Source organism: Lates calcarifer, linkage group LG7_1 (genome assembly GCF_001640805.2).
Source record: "Lates calcarifer isolate ASB-BC8 linkage group LG7_1, TLL_Latcal_v3, whole genome shotgun sequence".
Taxonomy (NCBI): Eukaryota; Metazoa; Chordata; class Actinopteri; family Centropomidae; genus Lates; species Lates calcarifer.
This window is the reverse complement of record NC_066839.1, coordinates 12,076,367-12,103,667: the sequence shown is the minus strand read 5'-3', so window position 1 is coordinate 12,103,667 and position 27,301 is coordinate 12,076,367. Positions and strand designations below refer to the sequence as shown.

General features: G+C 41.2%; 1 protein-coding gene across 1 annotated transcript in view; it reads left to right on the top strand.

The window, feature by feature from the left end:
• esrrgb (estrogen-related receptor gamma b) overlaps positions 1 to 26,103 on the top strand; it is a 38,252-nt gene extending 12,149 nt beyond the window's left edge. Inside the window, exons 3-7 of the mRNA XM_018694581.2 lie at positions 2,946 to 3,062; positions 12,280 to 12,390; positions 12,856 to 13,017; positions 18,556 to 18,825; positions 21,618 to 26,103. Coding sequence (XP_018550097.1) covers positions 2,946 to 3,062; positions 12,280 to 12,390; positions 12,856 to 13,017; positions 18,556 to 18,825; positions 21,618 to 21,862 — 905 coding nt within the window. The 3' untranslated portion in view covers positions 21,863 to 26,103. The remainder of the gene's footprint in view (positions 1 to 2,945; positions 3,063 to 12,279; positions 12,391 to 12,855; positions 13,018 to 18,555; positions 18,826 to 21,617) is intronic.
• Positions 26,104 to 27,301: the final 1,198 nt, after the last annotated feature.

Genomic DNA, 27,301 nt, shown 5'->3' with positions numbered 1-27,301 from the left:
AGGCCGTGGCCACATTGAGGAGGATAAATCTGAAAAAGTTTTCTGTCCAAAACTCCTCCAAATTACCAAAACATCCTCTTCATTTCCCCTTTTAATCTTATTGGTAGTTGGCAAAAACCATAGATGTGCCTTACTGCCAACATAAGGTCAGGAGTGTGACTGATTTATTGAACATAGCTGGTTACGTCACTTACGTCACTTTCTTATGTACCCTCCTGTTTCTGCAGTTGGACAATAGACAATATAAAAAAAAAACTGACTTAATCAGATATCTGACCAGCAACACAGTACAAACTGTAAATAGTGCTCATGTGTGACTTTGTGTTGTCTTGCACCCCCTCTTCTTCTTCTTTCCCTTGCTCTCCTTCGTGGAGGACAGGCTCGTAATGAACCTAATCTGTCCGTCATTCGTCCTGAGCCGCGGGAGTTTCAGTCAATAACAATCAGTGTTGGGTGACTGTAATTAAGAACCAGGCATTTCATTGGGAGAAAGTCACGAAAGGAGGGTGGGAGGTGTGGATCTGTTCTTTGCCCCCAGGCCTCTCCACCCAAGGGGGGAGGAGATGGGGGGGAGGGCCAATTAGAAGCTCAGGCACGTGTTGTCAGGGCAATAACAGAGGAAGGGAAGAGAGAGGAGAGAGAGAGAGAGAGAGAGAGAGAGACATGCTGAGAAGTCCTCTAAATAAAAGGCAGAGGGACAAGGGACAGGGGACATGGTCATTCACTGAGAGGAGAGGCTGCTTTAATGGAATGGTAATCAGGAAGGGGGGTCCCGGCCTCGGTAAAGGAGGAGGACAAGGAGAGGTCCAGCGTGAGTGGAGATGAGCGCGTGGATAATAGCATGGCATAATAATATATCAAAATTTAGAGGGAAAATAAGAGAGGTTAAGGAAGGATATTAGAGTGGTTGAAATGTCCTTTGAGAAATAAAGGTGGACACAAGACCTGATTAACTAAGAGGGTATGCCGACAGTGAGCTTTTAGAGGTAGGCAATTTAAGACTATTCTGGACCCCTGATGCAATCCCCCCACCCCTCACACACACACACACACACACACACACAGGTTATTTTTGATCCATTCAGGTATAAAATGTTTCCTTTAATCATCAGAAAAACATGAAATTAATTTGACCTCTAAACTGACCTTTAAATCCTCTGTATTCTATTATTGTGTTTAATTCTATAGTATTATATGATTATATAAAATATTTATTTATAATATGCTTTTGAATAAAATGAAATATGATCAAGAAAAATGTAAGCAGGATTTTAAAAAAACAAAAAAACAGGGAAATTCCATATATAATTATAATAATGAGGTGTTTTCATGCTGGAAAACTGAAAAAAAATTCATGCATACTTAAACAAATCAGTATGCATACTAACTCTATTTCCAGTATAATATACATTCAAGGATTTACTCTGTAGTGAGAAACAAACATATTATATATTATAATTACATATTATGAGCTCAGAACACAAAAAGTAGAGTATATGTCATGGACCCTACGTTTTTTTGTTTTCCTCTGCACACTAACTACATAAATTATGTACTATATAGTTATTGTCATAGTTACTGTTTTTTCTGTGTACCATAATACCTGTGTACCATAAAGTGCATTCATTTCTTATATTACACAAGAAATTACTGTACTTAACTGTCTAGCGCTGACAGGAAATGATGCTGATCTTGTGAATTTCTTTTGTGCATTGCATTGTGGGACATGTGTACATCAACTCACATTCAAAAAGCACACATTGAAACTGAGACAAAGCCATTGCATTATTGTTACACTGTGTGACTATCGGTACATGCTATATACAGTTGGTTTGTGCACAGCATGTGTTCTAGCCACACATGAGCACTGCAGTGTACTGTGTTCTCCCTCTGCTAACGCCTCTCAGTTTAAAAGATTTTAGCCACCCTGAAACCAGCAGCAGCCTCTGCCAACATCCTGGCATGGTGCCCCGGGCCCCTCACTGTGCATGTGACCCTGCTGGCACCATTGATTCCAGAGATCCTGACAAATGTTGGCACCTTCTCCTTGTCCAACAGGGGGTTGTGTGTGTGTGTGTGTGTGGTGAGGGGAGGGGGAGGGAGGCCAGATCTGGCAGATCTGCAACAGACAACACCTGGTTTGCTGTTTTTAGGTACCATTAATACATCTCTGGACTTACAGGACATTGTTTAAACATTCAATCAAGGGATTTGGATACTTGGGAAAGAGGATTTGTCATTGGATTCTTGGGGTCACTTCAACTTCTGAGGCGAGTGTGTAATGATCCGGAAAGAAATTGTTAACCGGAACCTGGTGAGAAAGACAGACAGCGGTTACATGGCAGCAGATTCAATATGTCTGCATTTCTGGCTGTTTTTGGACCAGAGTGATTAAATTGCATAGGAAATATTTCCATAGTGAGCCAACAGCCGTCGAGACGGACTTGAATAATACATCGAGCTTTGCTACATGATATGGGAGCCTTAGATCGGCCAGTCTTAACAACAGCTCTTGGTCCTTACTGGAGAACATTATGCAGAACGGCTCGGCTGTGCGTCCATCTCTCAGCCCTTGTGTTGTTGAGGGATGGGCTGGAAGGGGTCGTGGCGAGCGTTGCAGAGAGAACGCTTTGCATTAATGAAGCTAATTTATCTGTGAATCAGGATGGGGGAGGGACTCCGGGGCGGGTAGGTGCTTTTTACATGTCCCATCAAAATGCCACTAAACTCTCCTCTCCTTCAGGAGTGTCACACGGGGTCACCTTGGGACAGGTGCGTGTGTGTGTGCACGCAAGCGTGTTGTCTCTTTTACAGCTTTTCTGTGCCTGTTGTTTACCATCCCTGATCTAATTTCCTTGTCCATGCAGCCATTTTAAAAACAAACTCCATCTAGTTTTTGAAAAAAACAAGAATTAATGACAACATGTTTTCTTGTTTTTTTACAGGAAATATTGAGTACAGTTGTCCGGCCACCAATGAGTGTGAAATCACCAAAAGGAGACGCAAGTCATGCCAGGCCTGCCGCTTCATGAAATGTCTTAAAGTCGGCATGTTGAAAGAAGGTGAGCGCTGAGTTCATTTAATGATCATTTTTGTTTGTTGTGTTCTGTAGCTCTGAAACAATTCATCGTCTGAGTCAAAAAATTAATCAGAAACTATTTTGACATCCTTTTAAAAGAATATCAGAAATTCCAAAAATTATCTGGTTCCAGCTCTAAAAATGTAAAGAATTGTTGTTAGACTGTTGGTCGGACAAAAGAAGCATTTTGAGCAATCCACACTGGAAAACTGAAATGCATTCTTTAATTATTATTGTGCATTATTTTCTGGAAAATGAACTAATAACAGAAATATTTGTTAGCTGCAGGCCTGGTGAGATTTTATGACTTATTGGTCTCATCAATTAAAAAATAGTACTAAAGGAAGCATTGAAACAACAGCAAATTATTACTCTGATGATAAAATCTTACACTTGTTCTTCTAATTTCTGTGTTTCATTATAATTTGAAGAATTAAACCCTTCTCAAAGGTTTTATGATCAGCCGGATAATAAGAAATATATTAGACGCTGTCAAGATATTGTGACCTTGATTGATCAATAATCATTTACAGTAAAAGCTAATAAATAAAGGTCTGTTATTTAGGCTTATATAAAGGAGTTGACATAAAGGAGACAAGTTTCTCTTTCATGAGAGTGAATCTAATACAGTCTAACAGTCTTACTGAGGGCTAAAAGGACTGGTCAGTGATCAGATATTAAAGGCGGCTGTTGCCTCAGGGAGACACCAGTGACATCACCCACATGCCTCACTTACCTCTCCTCACACCCCTGAGCCTCTCAGGCGGGTGGAAAAAGCTGCTGAGCTGGATGTTCCTACCAAGACTGGCTGAGATGTGTAACAGTACTCTTGAAAAGCACAAGCTGTTCCCCTAAGACTTCCCTCTCCCATGGGCTCTGGGTGTCTCTCTCCCTCTCCCTCACCCTCTCTCACCCTCGCTCTCGCTGTCTGTCTGACTCCCTTCCCCTCTCTTGCTTGGCATATTGATCCACTAAATGGTTTCCGAACATCCCACCTCACTTCCTGCATGTGTTGTTTCTCCTCCACTGAGAGACCTTTGGGAGTACAGAGGGAAAATCTAGCCGATAGATTTTCTTTTTCCACGAGAGGAGAGTTTTTATTTTTGTTGTTTTTTTGCATTTGTGTGTTTAACTAGAGGAATTGTTCTACAATGATACACTGCATCTAGCTCTAAGTTATGCTTCTATAATGACTGTTATCTTACTCAGTGCTGAACTGGGACATACGTATCTTTTTGGACGGACTTTCATGGACAGACACCAGACCTCACAAATGCCTTATGGTATAAAAATATTGCCCCTTTTTGATGACACTTTTGTTTGTGTCACCAGAATAAAATTGAATATTTGTACAGCTGCATGCAGACAGATGCGTAGGAATAAACGATAGGTAAAACTATCAAAAATAATCCTCACACACTGTCGACAACAGTATATTTATTAAAAGAAACGTAGCTGTTTAATTTAGTTGACAGTGTGCATTGTAATATTTAGAAGTGTACACTGGCATTTAATGAGTGTGGGGGATTTTCAAACTGTGAGGCGTGCCTCCCTTGGGCAAAGATACTTGCATGAGGTGAAAGGGACATGTGCGTGCAGGTGTTTTGAAAATAACAGGAAGTTAGCTATTGTAGTTTGCCCATGTATTTGGCCTACTTATCAACACGGTCAGCAGTTGAAGTTGCAGCAGTAGATGTGGCAAACATTTCATGCAGGCTATTAAGGTACTTCAAATCCTTAGAGTCCAATTTTGGTGCAGTTAGAATCAGAAAACTTACTCATTCTCGAAGCCATAACTCAGTCAAATCTGAACACAAAGACACAATGCACATATTTTTAGATTCAATGTGACATACACATTCCATGAATACTACTATCCCAGATATCCATTGTGAATAAACATCCATATTTTTAAGTTTTCTTCAGTGTGCGACGGCAGTGGCAAAGCTGGCACATCCCTGCTTTAGATCCACAGTACAAACACTTAGGGTAGCATTAGTTGATAAATAGTAGTTTTTGTGTTTTTAATATTTACTCAATAGGACATTATTTGATCTCTGATGTCACTGACATGCCTCCACAAAAGAAGGACCAGTATGAGACTCTACTAAGTTAAACGCTATCTCTGTCTGACCAGATCAAGTTCTGGAGTTCAGCCCACTTCCATCCACACTGATTGTCTGATATATATCCTAATATAAAAAGAGATGTTTACAGAATTTGTTTATTGGCTCCACTTAGAGACACAACAGTCATAAATTTCCTAAAAATAAAAGCGTGGTCACACAGTTTTGTTGTTTTCTGCCAGCACCAACGCATCTCATAATAGAAGCCAGCAGCAGTTAACTGCAATCTGTGCTGGTAACACAAGACTGTGTGTCAGGCTCTTGGTTCACTTCCACTAATACAACTGCACTGTTTACTGTCGTAGCTGTGTTTGTTCATCTCAGACTGAGGGGTCAACCATTGTATTGCCATTACAACACTATTTATACCTGTGGCCACTCTTGATGTCTTCATCCCGGCCCAAATATCTCACACCCAGGCTTTGACTGTCAGCCAGAAAAAACGCTGTTGCTTCAGAAATAAAGCTGAAACTATTAGCGCATGCTTAAAGGAAGAACAGCAGGGTATTGTCTGTGGCGGGCTGAGCTAAGCCGTTGATGTGGACAGTCAGTGTGTGTATGTGTGTGTGTGTGTGTGTGAGGACCGGGAGGGGGGGTTTGATGCCGTAGCCTCCACCACCTGCCGCTCCTGAGATACAGCATCACACAACCACCGCGACATGTGGCACAGTAGGTGATTCTCTGAAAGTGATGGCATTCAATTAAAAGGAAAAAGGACATTTAATCGTGGCATAGTGCTGTAGCGTGGCCTCTAACACACTTGGGGAACTTTGATCATGGAAGCAGTGGGGGGGGCGGCAGCTTGCACTACTTCATGTAGTGAGATCACCACATAACAAAAGACCAAGGGCTGGTCATGGAAAAGAAAAAATATCATATTATAACATGAATGCAGGTGTCCACATTATCCACCACCTGCTGCATTGAAAACACCTTGATCTCTTTTAAAATATTAACGTTTAACATTTTATAATTATTTCCTCATTTCTGGCATGGCTCTCATTAACTTTCCTATGCTCACAACATCCCAAACCCAAGTGTTTTTACTTGTTACGGTGCGGCAGCGTTGTAAGAAATGCCTCGCGCCACCGAAGATGCTGAGAGAACTTATGTGATCAGTCGTTCTTAAAGTATCTAATATTCCCACCAGGACCCTCTAAGCTCCACTTTAAGCGTGCCATCCTGAATCATAAAGTGCCAGCTGCCAGAGTGAGACCAGCACCATTGGTGGGCAGGGGGAACCCCCTCCTCCTCCCTGTAACACCTGCCGCTGATCAGCTGACTTCAATTTTTAAACCACAGTTTGGTGGCTTAAAGTGTGTTTGGAGTCGAACGTAGATCCAAACAAATGAACTATTCTGAAGCAGCAGCTTAACACACTTAGTCAAGGAAAAGGGAAAGCAAAACGTATCAGTATATTCACACTGTGTATTATATCAGTGTGAATTACGTCCCTCCTCTCCCTAAATAACACACAGTTGTCCATTATGTATTAAGTTTGCTTGTGGGTGCACATATAAGAATTTTATATCTTGTGTCTGAGAGTCAAATCAAACAGACTCATGGGAAAAGATATTGTAAATGACAGACTTCCCTCCAGGTCTGGCTTTACTGCTGTGCCGCAGCAGAGCGTCTGGATGAGCCGGCCGGACGGTAGCGGCAGGCGACTGAGGAAACCTGCCTCGCTCAGTGACCCCTTAAATGTCCAGCTGAGGCTGATAAAAGGTCACAGGTCCAATGGAAAAACCCTCACGTAATTACAACTCGCGGAAGGTATGGTGTCAGTCACCACTGCCAGGAGTCAGTGCCCGCAGCTAATAGCGGCGCTAATACCCTCATAGCCTTACTGTATGGTGTTAAATGATGCATGAATTTTCTGGACTGAATTGGCATTTTTTGACTTTGTGCTTTGAGTCACTGTTATTTCCTGCTAAAGATGGAAGATTTATTTTTATTTTTTTGTAGTTTAAGTGCTACAGTAAAATGCGCCTAGGTCTGTGATTGAGTAATCACATCATCATGTTAGCAAATTAGCATCTTTAAAAAAGTATGCCCATTGAAACTGAAGCATACATGCCTTTATACTCACTGAATGAAAATTTTAAGCTGTTTCAATTAAAGACACTTCAGGCTTTTCTCTTCTGAAGACAACACTCGTCGGTTTTAGTGCTAGCTCTGTGTTTCTGTGGTGTATTCTTTGCTTGTGGGGATTTTCTGACACCACTGTAATGTGGTGGATGAATACAAGCTGCCAGACTATTTTGGCAACCTACACCGCTGTCTCGCCCTCGCCCGACCACAGATAGGGATCAGCAGTCTTTCCTGAGCGAACGTGGCTACCAGGGTAACGTTACAGCCTTATTTTCCTCCAGCCACATACACAAAAGATTAGTAAAGCCATATCCAATATCACAGACTGTCAGGTCCCTCACCAATCAATAGGCTTAGATCAGAAACCAATCTATACGCTAAGATTACATCATCAAAATAAAGATATAGAAGAAGTCTGTACTGTATGGTTGCCTTTAAAGTCTTTGCCAACACATTTAAACAGCACATGACACAGAGCTTCATTAGCACTACATCTGTGTTTCAAGGGAGTTAAACTGTAAAGACCGAATGCCCTCTGACCCCTCACTACTTGATTCTTTCCAGTACCACAAACTTGTCTATCTAACAGCACATGTATGGGGCCTTGTTTGGATTTTAGGGTGTCAGAGTAGCTGGCAGACTACAGCTGAGAGTCAGCGCCCACCCAGAGGCTCTGCTCTGGCCTGTCCTCACTGTCTGGCAGGTGATAGATCAGACACGGAGGGTAACACGTGTTCCTCTGAAGAAGGGGATTAAGCGAAGTGCTGACCTCTTCGCAACCCTCCAACACACACAGACTCGACTCACAACACATCCATGTACGCACATGCCCAATGTATATCACCCCTGACAAGTGACATGAAATCGGACCTTGAGGTACAAGTTTCTCGCTGGCACCCTTTTCCCTCTGCGTCTTTTTCTCTGTCACCCACTCCAACACAATTTGCGTGAATACCACAAACCAGCTATAGGCCAATACACCGGGGATCCTGAATCGACCCGGACATCTCCAGCCATGCAGATGTTTTCGATTACAGGCACATTTGTGGTCTGGGTGGCTCTGTAATACACAGTAATACCCCTCATGGACACGCCGGCTCAGATTTATGAAAAGTGTAAAACATGATAAAGAGAGCGATGCTAGTGTGTGCAGTTATGAGAGAACAACTCCAGCTTTGTCTTGTTAGAGCAGGTGGGACACCATCCTGATACACCCACCCCCCCTTCCTTCTCTTGAGCCGTACCCATTTTCTCATAGACTCCCTCCCTCTCTGCAGCCCACCCAGTCTCTGCACAGTCAAGCGAAAGCTGTACGATGCCTTTTGCTCTACGCAGGCTTACAGACTCGGCCCTCAGAAGCCCTAGCTCTGGAAGGGCAAGGTCCCTGTGCCTTGTAAAGAGTGAGGGGACTGTGTAGGAGGGGGGAGCGCACGCTGCATCCCTCTGATTTTTCCCAGCTAAAATAGGGAGCTCCTAATCTCCCTTTGGCAGTGTTCGCCAGCCAGCCAATTCTGACACATTCTCTAGAAAGAAGCGCCTCTGACAGGTGAGTGGCTGAAAATAGTTGTGTGAGATTCAGACACTCACACAAATACATGTTCATGTAGTAACACACAAGCATGATACACACTGTATGAGCCACATGCTCATGTGTGTCATGAAATCTGTAGAGCTTCTTCAATCCCTCATAGATATAATTTGTGTCTGGGGCTTAATTTTATTTTTCTGGACAGTCATGAACTCCTCCTACTTTCTTTTTTCAATGTTTGATTTGTTCTAAAATGTATTAGTTTCATCTATGCTGTTGGCCCACAGCTACCACTGAGGGAACTGAAGTCATGTTGTCTGTGTTTTGTCTGGGAATTTGAGAGTTTTAACAACCCTGTTTCCATTTGTTACACTCCATATGTTACAGCCATAAAAAGCATGGAGTCTTATGTTTTAATATGATATAAAATACGATATGATATTTTCACACAGTGTAGAATAAGAGGATTTTTTTCCAACCTTAAAGATACTGGCTTTAAACAAAAACACAAATTTTTTCAGACTCAATATTTCCCTTTTCTACAACTTTTAGGCCAATCAAATCATTAATAAATATAGAATTTATTATTTACCCAATAGAATTTTTTGCTTGGCAGTTTGGAGAAGGCACATTTTTTTCACTATTTCAATAAAACTTATAGAAAATGTAATTACACTGCTAAAAGAAAATATGATAAATGCAATAACTGACTTCATTTTTGGTGTGTTTTTCTATTTTGAAGAAGACTTAGACTTTAGTTTTTCTAAAATCCTGATTCAGACTGTGACAGTTTTTTTTTTTTTTGTGGACACAGGAAGAATGACAATTTTGTGGGAGTGAAAAGGAATCAAATAATATACATATAACAGAATAGAATAAATCCACATGACACATAACGCCACCGCCAGGAAAACACAGCCGCTTCAATTGGGACTGTGCTTTAAGGTTGCACAAGTCAATAAAGATATTGAATGTGAAAGGGAAGCCGGGGTCAGGTGGCCATAAAGATTGCTCCTATGCAAACATGCCTTCATCGTCTTTCCACACACACACAGAGCGAGGATGGACTGTCAGGCAGTATCTTTGTGTCTCAGCCCGTCTCTCTCACAGTCTGCAGTAAATTATGAGCATACTGTACCGTACTGTATGATCTTACCGAGCTCATAATATCCAGCACACACGCTTTTACCACCTCCCATTCCCCACACTCTTTTTACCCCATAACCTCGCCCCCTGCATCCATATTTTGGCTGCCACAGTTTATGAAGGGCCAGCAACCGTAAAAAATGGATCTGGATGCTTTTAAGATGATCTGTGCCCCACCCCACCGCCACCCCCAAAACCCTGCCTGCACACTCCCCCCTCATGTCACAGGCTCTCTCACTCACTCACTACCCGGACACAAGCTACCTCTCTGGACGCGATTGTCTTGAAGCGTGGGGGCTGCTGTGGTTTTGGGCCTGAGGTGTGGAATGCGGTGCTGACGATGACACGAGCCCTCCCACCACCACCCTCCCCAGCCCCCCTCTACAAGGGGCCTCATCCAGCTGTCTTGTTGTGGTCAGATTCTCAGTACTGTGCCGTATCACATGGGGAGGAGATAATCCTGCACTGGTTGGATCAGGCGCTGGCTGGGACAGGCAGGGCTTGCGAGGGAAGGAGATGTACACCCGATGCTGAAAGGGAGAGGAAAAGGAGACAGACAGACAAAAAAGTGAGAGAAAGAAAGGAAAAAAACAGAGATCTTGCAGAAAACTGATACATTCAGCCAAAAGCAGCAGCTTGTTTTGTCTTATTCCCCAACAACCCTCCGATTCTTCAGCATTATCTAACCCTCTTTCTTTCTCTCTCTCTCTCTGTCATTCTCTCTGCCCTCCTGCCATGGGTCTCTGCCGTTTGCAGCGCTGCTAAGCTGTAAACTGAAACTGGTTAGCACTGAGCTCTTAATTCTTGTCAGCGTCTATTAATTATGGGCCAGTTGGATGTTCCAGATCAAACAGCCCCCGCGGATCTTGGAATTCTAACTCCGGCTGTTTGGTCACTTGTCGCTTGTTGCAGCCACATGACCCTGCAGCCCGCAGCAGGGACACCAGTGTGTGTGTCTGTGCTTCTGTGTGCATGCAGATGGTGGTAGATGTCAGAAACAAAAGCAGCGACAATTCACTGTCACTTAGTCTGACGAGTCTTAATATATTTTTGCATTACAAGGCTTATTACTTATTGCTGTGAAAGCCTTTACTAACTGCATATGCCTTTGTTAGGCCTATGTGTGTCATTAAACAGAGAGAAGATACTGAATTGATTTAATATGTGGAGTACATGCACACAGTTTCCTGAAGCACAATTTATAATTTTAAATTTACCTTAACCAAGAGTAATGGTAAAAACAACTACTAATGCTCCATCTATCGCAAACCCGGTTCCTAGCTGCCTAACTGACTAATTAAAACTGCATCCACATGTGTTCAAAGAACAAGAAGTCTATTTGCAAGCCTTATTGATTACTTTAAGGCGTACAAATGGAAAGCTGTGTTAGGAGAGGGGCTCTCGATTTAGCTTCAATCTGCCAGGCATAAAATGATCTCACTGTGTTTGCTGGGAAGAATGAGCTCCCTCTGGGCACGGTGGGTAATTAGGTTAGTGGATAGTCGGTGTCAGGAAATTGAAAGACCATCCTAATCGGATTCTTTTGTTTCCAGGGGAATCAAAGGAATTTATATGAGTCACTGGGAAATCTCACACGACTCAATTCCACTTGACCATGTAAAATCTGTTTGCTCTCTCTCAGTGCTCAAACAACTTTTAATACCAGTGTGTAAATCCAGCACATAAGGTGCATCTGATGTAGCCTGCGTCCTTTGAGATGGCTTTCAAGATAATCCCAGATATGTCACGTTTGTATACTAACGAGGTACTTACACTCTTCCATCTGTAAAAAGGAAATTGAACAGTTCCCTCTTTACAGTCAAAAGGTTAAAAATAAAGAAATGAAACTCTGTTGTCCCAGTTATCATGTATACATAATAAGATATATGCCATATCTTGCTTAATGTATTTTTTATGCAGCATATATATCAAGACATATTTGTTTAGAAAAATACTGCAATTAAAAAAACTGACCTTGCTTTAAATAAACTAGTCCTCATTCTTGTATAAGGTGTGTCATAATGGGGTTAAAAAAATTATTTACATGGTAATCCTTGAACGAGATTCATGACTCAGCAAAATATATGCAGAGAAGTCAAGTTTCACAATAATAGCCTATAATAAAGAGGCTGCAGTCTTATCATTAGGAGTAGTTCTGGCTAGAGTAGAGGTAATAACATGATGTTGGCCATGTGGCATTTTTACTGAATCTAAAGATGTCAGGAAAAAAAACAACTAGCAAACAAAACATGCAGTTAAATGCTGGAGCTGGATGGGGGCTTTAGATTCAACACGTATATTTTTTGCAGGTGTACGTCTGGACCGGGTGAGAGGGGGGCGACAGAAGTACAAACGGAGGTTGGACGCAGAGAACAGCGCCTACCTCGGCCTCACCATCCCCCCTCCAGCCAAAAAACCACGTGAGTCACACAGTTTTTGTTTGTTTGTTTGTTGTCGCTGTGTTTGTTTTAAATCACATTCAGTTGAAATGTGGGTAGTACGTCACTCTGTTTTTATATAAATGCAGCATGACGAACATGTCATTGATGAGATCTATGAAATGACATTTTGGGGACTAAGAGCTGTGAAATGCAAGACTGCAATTAGAAATGGATTTATTTTACTAAATATCTCATTGATCCTTGATTCATCACCAACCTGCCACCTGTTTCAGTATTTCCACCACTGATTATAACATACTAAATAAATTAACACTTTTCAGTTGTATTATTTATTCATTTATACACATTTCATTCAGTCATTTTTTGTCCCTGCATAAACCAGTCTACCATTTTTTCTTAAAAATACATCTGTGTTTGCTGTCGCCTGAGATCATCACACACAGATACCTCTCTCTCTCTCCACCTGTATCCTCTCTCTCTCAGTGACAAAGATTGTTTCCCATCTGCTGGTGGTGGAGCCAGAGAAGATCTATGCCATGCCTGACCCCACCATGCCTGACGGCGACATCAAGGCCCTGACCACGCTGTGCGACCTGGCCGACCGCGAGCTGGTGGTCATCATCGGCTGGGCCAAACATATCCCAGGTAGAGAGACACAGCTGCTAATGAATGAATGTGTTGTCTGGGATCTTGTTTTCTGAACCTTTGGTCAGCCATTTAATGAATATTATTTTTCCATAAAGACATGTATGTGCAAACAATAGACGACTAAATCTAGAATAAGGACGTGACACAAGCAACAGAACCAGATTTATCTGACAAGCTGTTGGCAAATATTTCTAATGGTGACTGAATTCATGAGAGGCAATGTCATGTCTCTTATACTGTTTTTAAAGCAAGAATGTAAACCCACATTTGTACTTAAATTTGCTTAAATGATACAGTATGAGATTTCTGAAGTAGTTCACTTACTGTTGCACACACATAAACACTGCCCCTACACACACATTCATGCACACACACAGGATAATTAACATCTGCTACTCATCTGCACCTAAGGGAAAAGCTAGTCCCATATTCTAAAATCTAATCAATAAAGAGCAGCTGAAACCTTTGATTTGACTGGGTGGGGTGGGAGAGTCGGGGGGGGGGGGTCCGCCCCTATGTCAATGTATTCCATTTCAATCCTAGACTTAAAGGAAGCAATCCTCTTACTTACTTAAGGAGACTACACAGGGCCTGTGGTGAAATTGATTTATTTAGGGAAACACTGACGGATTTCCCTGGTCCTTGTTGATGAATTCTTAAATAAGACTTGTTATGCAAATGTTCTTAGATCTTCTTTTCTTTTCATCTCTGTCAGTTGAAACACACTCTTTGGACACCAGTATGTTTAAAAGGAGCACAGATTGGATTCAAAGTAGATGTAGAAGTTAAAGTCAAAGTAGAAGTTGCACAAGTAGCCAGTTCAGCTCATTTAATTGAACAATACTCTAGATGTTTTTAAATGTGTTTTGAATATTTTTTTTCTGAATGAATCAGGTTAAATGCTCATCTCATCTTCACTGATTTCTTTTTGTGAAATTCAAAGAAATTTAATTGAAAGTGATAAAACATTAAGAAAATCATCAAATCATCATTTTGTTAAAAAACTGCTGAAATGATTAATCAGTTATTGTAATAACTGATATATCAGCTGAAATGGATTTCCTCCTATGACTATAAACAAAAAAAACTGGAAATATTTTTTCCTTCTTTTGGATTTATTCAACGTTGGTTACAACACTAACCAGCTGCTTAGCTCTTTGGTCTGTCTAGGTTTAGTCCTAATCACTGATTGATCATCAGATTTGCGTTTGACTCCTGAATCAGTTTGGGGCGGGTGAAGATGCGTTTATCTCAAAGCCGCCCAGGGAACCTCAGAGGAATGACTTTTGCAGAGACGGCCACAGAGAGAGGCAGTGGAGGACCGCTGTGGGTACGAGGCGAGAGTGCTGTCTCACCCCTTGAGTTTACACTAGAACAAAAGGAGCATCCCTGACCCAAATGCACAGTTTTTTTTCCCCCTGACCTCTTTTTCATCGAACATGTTGAGAACAGGGATGTGTCTTAACTAGCTTTTTAAAAATCTAATTCAGGTACATTTTTCAGAGAGTGAAAAAGAGGCCAAAGAGGGCAACTACAATCAAATTCTTTAATTTAATCATAGCCACAGGGGTGCAAGAATAAATTCAAAAAAATTTACCATCATGTTTTTGGACCTCAATCTCTGGTACATTTTCTATGTATAACTATTGATCTTGTATGCTTGTGAGGATCTCAATACAGACCTGACAGAGTTATTAAAGGGGCATGTGACACTCTGGGGACACTTTACCCGGGGCCACCAGGTCAGAGTGTCACCAAGTAACGATTAAGACAAAAGGGGTCCCTACAGTTTAACAGTCCACTCCCACCATTACACTCATAGCCCACTGCGCAAATGGCCTTAACGATGAGGTAATAAGAGTCATTACTGCAGATCACCCCATTAATGTAAAAGTCCTTCAACACCCAGATGTGGAGACCTGAGAGGAAACATGCACCGCTGAATAGATTTTTCTGTTACATGTTCCTGAAGGCTTTAATATTTGTGGTAAATAGCTGGGCTACAATGTGCTCAAGTTAGGAGACAGAGTTGTAACTCATCACCAGGCAGCCACTGAGTGGACGTTAAACACACTGTCATGAAAATGGAAACAGAATCGTAGCGTGGTTGTCAGGAGGTCAGAGGTGGCCACTAATTTGTGCAGCTGTTAACACACACACACCATCTCGGACATGTAACCGCACACAGCATGTGTAGATTTATATTCGAGGCAACAGTATTCAGCGCCCTCTGGTATTTAATGTTCACTCAGTTCAGAGCATCGCTTTCTTCCTCTTTGATTTTTTTCCCCTCTTTTTCTCTGCCACTCATACACTCTGCCACTCTGTCTCTCCACCATCATATCTTTCACACACACTCTCTGGCTTCCTTGTTCTCTTGTTCCCCTGACTCTCCCCCCCTCCTGCTCCTCCTGCTCATATAGGGCCCTCTAGTCTCATTATTACCTCTGTCTTTTTATTAGGCCCATTAGGGCTCTTAGGAGGCCTGTAATGATACTAAATGAATAGAGAGTGAACTGCTGTCTGTTTTAGACCTAGCTCTCAATGACGGCTTCAAGCTTCACTGCCAACCACTCAGTCTCTTCATTGTACTGAATAGGGATTCAATTACTTATCTGATCTCTACCTCTACTGTACTGTTGCAGAGCCAGAGTACTTTTCTCCAAACAACCACTAACATCCTTTAGTGTGCAGTGGATTGGGTACCTCACCAAAATATCCATAGAAATATACACAAATGGTATAATTTTACATCATATGGCGCAATGGTTCAGCGCGACATGGAACATCATCCTCACTAGATACAGGGGTTCACATGCTGCAATCTGTTTATGGTTGAGTTCAGGCAACACTTTGGTTTAGATTAAGAGAAGATTGTGGTTTTGGTTGAATGTTAGTAAAGTAACCATGTCATGCCTCGTGCGTTACTTAACTTTTGACTTTTTTGATATTTAACCAAGCACATGATCTTTCCTTAACCATAACTGTGGAAGTGGAATGGTTGGTTATCCAACATAAATGACTGAGGCAGACGTTGTGTATTTTTAGTGATTTCTCTAGGTGAAATTATCTGTCCAAAAAGTATAGAATTCTTATTTCATTACAATTTTCTGTTTGTTAGACCATTTGCTGGCCAGCCTTGAAACTTTAGACCGTTTTTTTTTTTTTTTAAGTTTAATGCTTGAGCTGTGTAGCAACTGCTCTCAGTCTTTGCAGGGCAGAATAGTATCATAATTCCTTTTTTTTTTTTATAGTGTAGCAGAAACCTGTTGTATCTCCTGTCTCCGTCCTGCTTTTTGTCATCACAGGGGGAGGAAAATGCAGCGACAGAGACATAGACGTTCCCCAGTTTGCTCAATATTGTGTCATGTTTGGTCAAACGGCAGTAAATCAGTAGGGTGAAATATTGATATTTCATCAGGGGGAATCACCCTCCACAGTGACACTTAACTCAGCCACCTCCGGGCGACGCACCTGAAGCTCCAGGGTGACCCCCCGGGGAGTCAGGAAGTCACTCCATCGCTTCAGTAAATTGAGTGGAAAGAAAAAAAAAACACACGGGCTCGGGAAAGGCAAAGAATGATGAAGAAAAGGGGGAGACAGTTAAACAGACAGTGACGGTTCTTTCAGAAAATGTGTAAAGAAGCATAGTATTGCAAGAAAAAGAAAAGGCTGAGTACATGACAAAATACATGATGAATAAATACAGTATAATAGCCAGTTTGTTGATGTCTTTTTGATGATCCACATAAGAGTTTTTGTCATTTAAACACTAGTATTCAGAATTATTTTTATGTCTGAATCATCACTCCCTTACAAGTGGTGAAGCTTTTCTCTAACTCACTTAGGCTTTTTCCATTCAACTAACATGTTACATGTATAGTCATTGATCCTCACTGATTACTTTAAATACACCTTAAAGGATTAAACCCATTTATTTTCTCTGAAAAGTGTCTTTTGGGGATGGAGAGTAAATTCATGAATTCCTCATGCAGCCTACAGTATCTACATTCTGTGATCCCGCAGTCCTCCCATCCTCCCCCCACTAAACGTGTACCGGATGTCCTCCATCAACTGTCTGTTTGTCAGATCTGAGGCTTGGATCGATCCCCCCTTCGCATTTGGTGGACTGATTACAATCTACTAATCAATGACACCCCCAGCACTCTTTTCTCTCTGCCTCATTCTCTCTCTTCCCATCGTTCCTCTATTTGCTTGATAAGAACCATCGGGAGGACCTCTTTTAAGTCAGCCTGCCCCATTCCCGTCCATACGAGCTCAGATTTAAGTAAGCACAGTGGTGGGTTCAAGGCCCTGGTCAATACCCCCAGTCACCTTCCTATTCACCATAGAGCGGTGAAAGGTATTGTGGCTGTTTAGGTCCTTTCAGATGCCTGTCTGTTTGATGTGGTGTGTGTGAATGTTAGAGGAGAGAGTTGATGGGTCGACCTCGAGATCTTGGATGAATTGTTGCAGAGTTCAGAAGGTTGAACACAAGGGAATAAAGGATGAAGGAGGAGGAGGATATCAGGTGGAATATTAGATATAATACTGATCATAATACTCCACTCTGTGATAATCACACTGACTAATACCAGTAATTGTGTCTACGACATAACTTCATGTTATAACCACTACAAATTTTAAGAGCAAACACACAACAAGATACAGTGTAAACTTAAATTTAAAGTCCAGCTCTTCTGTCCTTTATTCCCCAAAAGTTTTCAGCTGTTGTGTCTTTATCAGGGTGGTAGCTGAGGCTGCTTTTTGTATATACTTCCTCAGTCCTGTGACTTTACAAGAGAAGTGTAAATTACCATAAAGAAAAAGTTTACTGTACATAACATCACAACCCATGAATTATCCAAGGCAGCTGAGAAAACTCCTCCACTGATACAGTGGAAAACTTTGATAAGTAAGCTGGTACGTGGACCTTGAGGTTTTAAAAATACAGTAACTGTAACTGTAAATAACTTTTAACTACACAATGGATGTTTTTTTTTAAAATCATCTTTCAAAATGCAACATAATCAAATCTTTTCCATCGCTCAACACAAATGACCCTAAACTTTTAATTTCAGCCCATTTAAGTCCAGAATTGATTCTTTGTTGTAAAGAAGAATTAATGTTATGTTCTGTCTTCTTTACTGTGACAAGAATAAGAGGTGGTTGGGGTTAGGAGTGGATTTGTCCTCACTAAGTGCCGTCTCATGTGCTTATGTACTGGGTCACCGAGGAACTGTTGACGCTTGATGGGTGAAGCAGCCCTAGCTCATGTTTCAAAGGCCTCTCCACTTGACTGATTTATATTCTTCCCTTAAGCCACCACATACAGTGGTCGGCCTCTGTTTCAAGTTGGGCTTCTCTGGGGATTGTACAGTGTTGTGTTGCCCATAAAACATGCGGGCAACTTAAAATGGTCAGCTAAAGTGCAGTGAGATTAATGAATTGATCTCATGCTTTGCCATGTGGTTGTAGGGCAATGCCTGGAAAGAAAAATAATAATAATAACATATTTTCTCTTTAATCCTACAGGTTTTTCCACTCTCTCGCTGGCAGACCAGATGAGTCTACTGCAGAGCGCCTGGATGGAGATCCTGGTGCTGAGCATCGTGTTTCGCTCACTGCCCTGCGAGGATGAGATTGTGTACGCCGAGGACTACATGGTGGACGAGGAGCAGGCGAGAATCTCGGGCTTGCTGGACCTGCACGTCGCCATCCTGCCGCTGGTCAGACGCTACAAGAAGCTGCGCATGGAGAAGGAGGAGTTTGTCACACTCAAAGCCATCGCCCTCGCCAACTCAGGTAAAGTTAACCACCTTAACCTCACTGTTAGGCAACACAAACTCATGCTGTGAAGCCAGCACGCAGATTTTTATTTTAAGCTCTAGAGAAGATCCCAAAATTTCTAGATTTACCCAGTATTTCAACCTGAATTTTGGGGAAACATGAGCAGACAAGACATTGATGGAGTCTTGGGTTTGAATTAAGTATTATATAGCATCAATGAAGAGCAGGAACAAGATGAAACAGAATATATACTAAATGTAGGCTACAACTCTGCCAGACTGTGGATTGTTTTTTCAAGCTTAAATCTACTTGAAGTGTAAATGAATGTAAACTGGATGTGAAGGGGTTAATGCATACATACAACACATTAATATATATATATATGAAAAACACTGAGTGTGTTCTTAAAATTAGTTCTGGTTGAGGACTAAACAAAAATGATTGATTTAAAGGTTACTGTCTTTATTGTAAATCCACTGACCAAATCTACTTCTCTCTACAAACACAAAGGTGCTTTGAGCTTGACCAGAAGGAACATCTCTATGTTAAATCTCAAATAAATCGAGATAGTTGGCATTTAATTAAAGCAAACAACGAAATAAAACCAAAAAATGTCAAGTGATTGTCTGTATCTGGTGAGCTGATCACTTCCACATTGAAGGATACCTGATAAGACGGGGACAAAAAGGTCAGGAGCACGGCTGTTTAATTTAACACCCCCTATGTGTGACCGAGTGTGTGCATCTATATTTTAATTTGTGTGCACATACATGTGTGTGTCTGTGCGTGTGTGTGTGTGTGGCTGTCACATTGCGCTCTCATTCTCTCCATCTCCATAACAGTAGCTGCCAGCGCGCCACAGCCGAGGGAGATATATTTAGCATTTCATTAGGAAAACAGGGGCTGTCAATAAAATGTGTTAAGTGGAGTGGAATGAGCGTTGGGGAGCGACGGGCCTCGTTTGTTCCAATGTGAAGATGCTGCGCCCGTATCGACAGTTTGCTTTTCATGAGGCTGGGCCTGTCCCCCCCACTAATCAATGCCTGTTAGGAGTCTTTTCTCCTGCCTGACTGAAAAATGAAAAATGCTGAGCCCAGAGCTTTAGTCTTCTGATGACAAACTCTCCATGGGAGAATGGAGAGAGAGAAAGTGTGTGTGTGTGTGTGTGTGTAAGGGAGGGGTGTAAATGGGAGGGGAGGGGGGGGGGGGGCGATGGAAAGACAGGGATGTAAAGGTAAAGGAGAAGTGTGAGAGAGGAAGGCAGGGGGTTGAGAGGGAGGCTCAGGGAGGTTGAGAGGGCAGCCTCGGCTCGTTTGAACATGGTCTCGGAGAGCTCCGGCTCCAGGGGTCCTGTGGGTGTGACAGCTGTGGAAATTCATGGCCATTGATTTTGTAATTAGCGGAGTATCGACGGGATTGACGCCAAGCTGCTGACGGATTACATGGAAATTGTTTCTTCAAAGTTAGTTTTGCATTCCGCCCATAACCTCCTCCAACACACACACACACACACACCACACACACACACACACACACACATACACATACACACACGTGAAAGCAGTCATGCTCTCTATGCATTTACACACACTGACACACATTTGAAAACATTTTCTTTCTTTCCCCTCCTCTCCCTGCCTCACACACACACACACACACTCACATACTCACACAGCCAAACGAGGATCAGATCAGTATTAACATGAAGGTTTCAAATGAAGAGTGCTGGAACACATGTGCGGTCCACATAGCCTAGTTAATTTCCCAAGATAGAAACGCAATTTACACAGAAGGCGACTGGTAAAAGAGACTTAATCAGTCAGTTAGGAACATAATTAGCCTTGTACTTTCCTTTTTTCTGCCTCATTTACATGTTCATACACGGTCTTACTTCACTCCACAACTTTCATGACACATAGCACGGCTGATCTAATTCACTCACACACTTCAATCAGCAGCTGCGTTTGGTGTAGCGTTAGTAATACACTGTGTTTAGGGATGAAACAAGTCGATTTGCCTCTGATAGATATACCAAGATGAATTGTCTTGATTCAATTATAATACTGAATTGGATTCACATTTTGCTGTGCACAGTTTTATCAGTTGATGAATTGTGGATATGATACATGCACAGATTAGACCTGACACTGTAAGTCTGTGCAGTGAAATTGGCTGAAAGCAAACCACTGCTTGTCCATTAAAACACTCTCTGTCAGTGTGTCCTTTAGAGGACAAGCCTGTTTTTTTTTTCTAACTTGTAGACTTATACATAGAGAGCAGTTTTTAATAAGTCTCAACTGGTTTTATTTTAGAGCCTATACATAAGGGGGCCAACTGCTCTTTCTTATGGAAATGAAGGCCATCTGCCGCCATCATTCCGCTGAACGATATCCTAGGTAATGCAGCCATCTGAATTCATTAGCAGGGGGGATGTATGTGGTCCATGATACCAAAAGAAATGAATCTTTTTCCCGTCCCACTGTATATTTATACAGACCTACAGTACATCTCCCTCTCCTCCCTCTCCCTAGAGTCCTGGCCACACTAAGGCATTTATTTAAGGAGCGTCATTAACCACTAACAAGAGAAAAACCTCTCTCCAAAATTGCATGTTTGCAAAGGCAAGATGCAGAATTTAAAGCCAGTTGATGCTACTGCAAAACACCAAGTTGTAGCTGTAGCTGTTGTGTCACACTGCACATCATTTAATACATCTGTCATTTAATATGTAGCTTTAAAATATGAATGATTAAAATACTTTCTTCCTTCCTTTCATCCTCCACCACCCCACCCCCTCCTCGCTCCAGACTCCATGCACATAGAGAACATCGAGGCCGTCCAAAGGCTCCAGGATTCTCTCCATGAGGCCCTGCAGGACTTTGAGGGCTCCCAGCACCCAGAGGACCCCAGGCGAGCGGGCAAGCTCCTAATGACCCTGCCCCTGCTCCGTCAGACCGCCACCAAGGCAGTGCAGCACTTCTACAGCATCAAAATGCAGGGCAAAGTCCCCATGCACAAACTATTCCTGGAGATGTTGGAAGCCAAGGCTTGACACCCGGGGCACGGACGTTTGACAGACAGCTGCATCACCCAATGCAGGGGTGAGAGACAGCCCATAAAAATAAAGGCAGCGTGCCAATTGACAGTGAAGGGACAAAGCTTTGGACTACTGAGTCATTTTAACACTTTTAAATGGTAATAAACATAAAAGAAAAGGAACTTGAGATGGTTTAAAAAGGGGGTGAATATCAACCTGATTGATGTGGGATCATGATAATGTATATACATGTTGTGTACAGAAATCAGGCAACTGAGGTCTTGTTATAACCAGAGACCCATTGCTCTATATCACCTGAAGCTTCTGTGAATTTGTTTCTTATCTTATTTTCATCTCAAAATGGAAGTGTGTTAATATAAATGTCCTAAAGAACTGTGCGGCCACAGAGCCACATTATGTGTTTTTGTTTCCTCCTTTGATATTTTCTAATCTCAGTTGTTAAAGCAATAGTCTCTAACTGGTCTACATATAATATGTGTACTGTATATTGTGTGAAATTGCACTGGGTGGGGGCGGGAGGTGGGGGGAGAATTGTTAGACATATTCTTATATTCGTCATCAAAGAAAGTGCCACCCATCACGACGGGTGTGTAAGATTCTCAACTTCCTCGTAATATATTTACCTCGTAGTAGCTTCATCGACTCAGTGGTTATAGTCAACTTGGTGCTTACAGAAGGACAGTGGTTGGCTAGTGATCATAGTTCACACAGAGTTTGCACTAAGCATCTATGAAAAACGTGGCAATAATGGGTATTGTACTGGCAGCGTCTCGACTGAACCCCCTCCTCACTCCTCACCTCTCTGTGTGTTCAGTGTCATACAGAAATATTGGCAACTAAACAAACTGTGAAACCTACACATGATAAGCTAAACTCTGTGCAGAGAATGTTTAAACTAAACTGTGTGGCTGGTAAAGGTTTATTTGATGTAAATACAGACAAAGGGCACAATATCAGCAACATCTATGCAATTGAATGCAATCTAATACACTCTTTAACGCAACCCGATAGCCCTGCAATAAATACAACCTTTGTGATGATTGTAATGTTCAGTTTGTGTCACATAGGTGCTGATTCAACTCTGTGGTCATTTTTGAGTCTATAGGTTGTGATGGTGCTGTATTAGATTGCAATATATTGTATAGGTTTTGCTTTTTCTTGTGTCCACCCCCCCCCACCCCCCACCCCTGTTTAGGGCGTATTCTCAAACAAGTGTCACTATATTCACAGCGTTGGTTCACATCAGCCCTCAGTCGTACATGATACCAAAGTCTGTGTGCTCGACTCAACATATCTGAACTTCTCTTCTGAATATCTTTGGGTTTTGGTCTGTTGTCAGACAAAACATTTGTCAATTATTTGAGGACGTGACCTCAGGCTGTGGGAAATTATAACAGACATTTTTCACTCTTTTTTTAAAGATTTAAAGACAAAACACGTAGTCAGTTAATCAAAAAAATAATCAGTGGATTAATCAATGATAAAAATAGCCGTAATTCCTCATGGTTTCTCCTGTTTTAGACAATTTGCCAAATTTGAAACAAATTTTCCAAACTATGTTGGCAATGCTTCAACTTGTATTGACCTGTGAGTACATACGATGACCACAGCTGATGCTTGGGAAGTAATATTTGTCCTTGAGAAATTATTTTCCCCTCAACCCTTGAGATCTGTCTAAGTTTCAAGGTGGCTAGTTCAAATGAAAATAATGATTTTTATGACTGAGGATGTTCAGTCTCTTTTTCTCTGATCGTCTGAATTTAAGGTGGCAGCCTCTTAACAGATGACTAGTTTAAATGTTTATGTGCAACGATATAGTGACACTTCTGTTTCTGAGAATAACTTGAACTGTCCTCTGAACTAAAACTCAACATCAGTAATAGCAGAACGTATCAGACCTCAGATTATGGCTCACTGATGTTCTGGATCAGTTTTTTAGCTCGTCTTTAATGAAGGTGCTGACTCTGTACTCTGTGTACATTTCTACAAACACTGACACACTGAGGTGCACAAGCTAAGTTAATAAATCTGTATATTCCAGAAGTGATAGTAAACTTTTAGAGCGTAATATATATCAATAGTAAACCAGTTGCCAAATTATTCAAAGAAAGCAATCAGAGTAATGTGACACAGTTATCGACATATTTCTTCCTGTCCTGATAACCTGAGCAGGATGGACAGAACAAGTTATCATAAGATCAGAATAATACAATAATAGATTAATCAGCTGCTCTTAGGATTTTAGTGACACAAACATCATAAGAACACTTAAAAGCGATTGTGTCTTTAAAGTGTCAAGTGCCATTAGCTTCTGCCCAAACAGGAAGAAAACAGGAAGCCAAGCAACCAGTAACTACAGACAATCCCCACAGGAACCGATGCTATTGATTCACTGTAATGTAATGCATAGATAATTATAACCCAGTACAGTAGAGAATACAATTCCCATGATGCACTTCCCCAAATGTATAACCAGCTAATTCATCCCCAATTGAAATTAGGGATGTGTCACCTCCGTACCGTACAGTAGCAAACCAAAGTGTAAGGAAACATTGATAAACTGCATTTTGAGCCAGCCTGTTTCCACATAGATATGGATGTTATTTACAGTATTTTATTAATAGTAATACCTTCATTCTGCTGAGTATCCAGCTGTGTTTCACCAAGCTCCATCTCTTCATGTTGTGAAAGTATTAATGAACATGTTGTGGCCAAAAACTTGACCAAAACAGACAAAGCGACCCTCTCCCTCAGACTCTGATCAGAGTTCAGTCACATACCTCCTCTGTGCACTTTGAAGACTGATGGCAGATAATTGTTTCCCAACTTTCCCATCGCCCAAATTAATATAAGAAAATAAAAAGAAAAAATGCCTAATTTATTATCAGAGTTCTAAAACGGTTCTACTATATCCAATTAATTCTAATTGTCTCCTAAGCTGAAATTCTCAATAGAAATGGAGCAATTAAATTTCTGCTTTGGCTCTACCTTGGGGACAAGAGACATTTTATTTCGGTTGACAGCGGGGAGGGTTTGTCTAAACCTTTACAAAGGCGATTTCATGGGTGTCTGTAATAGTTTTCATAACGGAGCGATCACTGGGCTATGCAAGGCAAATATGGCCACCTATGTTCCTCGTGTTGTGGAGCATCAGAGTGACATTTAGTTGTGCTTTGTTTACAGCGTGGACAAACTGTACAGTGCTGTACACGGCAAATGTATTGTGCATATTTCACCATACTATACTGTAGCTGCTGTGCATTAATATAGCAATGACCATTTGTTTAATTTGCCCATTTAATTATTTTTTTTATGATGTATTAGCAACTTCAACACATATTTAAAGCCCACCTGAAAAGCTGTATGATACAAATCACTGCATTGAGTCAACTCAAGTGAGAATAAGTCCATTATATTCAATATTCTATTATTTTATTTTTGTTTTCTGTGTCTTTGTGTCTCCGAAACACACACAGTCTGTGTTATCATCGATTTTGGTTATCAGCACAGCAGGACATATAGCGAGTGAAGTCATCGAGACCCTATACCTCAATTCATATTTTGAAAATTACACTGGGTTTGGAAGCGGGCCATGGGTTCCTCCTGGGAATCAGTGGCACAGAAATAAAGTGACATCACTGACTGGGTATTAAAAAAAATGTAGATGAACCTACTGCAATTGGGGAACACATTCCTCGGAGGAGAAAGCTGCTTATTCGCTGTTCCATTTGCGAACTTATCTTATCTCCATGCACTCTGAGATGACGAGATTTACATAAAACATGGAGGAACCTCCCTGGCCGTTCTGGTCCGCGGTGTATAAAGGACCATGCTAGGTGTATGTACCATAGACATGTGATTACCCAAGAGGTTTACTCCCCTCAAAAGCAATATGTTAGCAATTGTGATATATGAATCAAGTTAAAAGAAAGCTTTGGTTCATCTTAATTATAAACTTACCCTATGTTCAGCAAAAGGCAGGGTAACTATGCACACACGTTCACAGAGCTGGGAAGACAAAAAAGGGAAAAATGTGAAAAATGTCAGAGCCGAGAAGCAAAAAGCCAACCACAGCTGGGTTTCACTGGACAGTATTGTGTGGCATTTTCTTGTGTTTTGTTTGTTGTGTTCATGCCTACTGTACCTATGTGTAAATATATGCTTTTTTTGGAGTGAGTCCGATCTAACAGTGCACTGAATGTACAGTGACAATAAAATCACATGGTTTATGTAAACACTGCAAAGGCTTTCTTTAAATATTTTCAAGTCAGTGAATACGGAAAGAAATCAATCTACAACGTTTACTCATTTGGCAGACGCTTTGATCCAGAGTGATGGACACCAAAAATGCTCATGCACTGCTGTCTACATGACCTTAATGTTTCAACCACACATGGTCTTCCTCAGGTCATAACCCTGACCCCAACACCTGAGGAAGACCATGTGTGGTTGAAACATGGTCTTGACATTTTAGAATAAAAAAGAATTGGGGAGAATATATATATATAATATATATAATAGATATATATATTATATATTATATATCATATATATATTGCTTTTTGGATGCATGTGCCTCTTGATGATTGCCAGTATGGGTAACATCCACAACACTGTATCCTAGAGTTTCTAAAGCATTTTAAGTACCAGTTTGATGAACTTAAATGTGTGAAGACACAGAATAAGGCAGCCATTTTTGGCTTTTAACAAAAAGATACAATCATGAGATACAATGTATTCACCCTGCAATGATGCTATACGATGTATTTACATTTTTTAATTTATATATTGTATTTGCATTTTCTCCTAACATATTGAAAATATGCACAGCCTCAACATCACCCACAGTAGATGTAAGTAAGACAAAATTGAATTAGACACATACACTGGAGGTGTGTGTGTGTGTGTGTGTGTGTGTGTGTGTTTGTAAAATAGTGTTCATTGTCATTTTAAATTACAAAAAAAAAAATACTGCAAGAGTTTCATAAATACGCTTTGACAATAGGTCACTCTCTCCAAAGCAAAGATTTAATAAGAAGTAAATCTATATGATTTCTTGTAATGTTGCATTTAGCTGTTTCATATTAATAGTATAGTTCATAGTAAGTTTTTAGTGAAGAGCGATATCAACAAAATAATAGTGAGTGATAGAAATTTCATGCTCTGATTAGATGGCATCTACATCCAGTGTTACAGTACGGTCTTGTCCTCATCTTGCACTGTGGATAAGAAATGTACAGTCAAACGGTGCCTAGTGTGACCAATCTTGTTCCTGTGCATCTGTGTGTGTGTGTGTGTGTGTGTGTGTGTGTGTGTGCGCACTTGTACATTTAGTAAGACAGTGCCTTGGGGTGCACCAGCATCCTCCCGTCCCCTGACTGTCAGTTGGTTAGCTGTCTACACAATGTCCCGTTTGACCTTGCGTTGGCTACA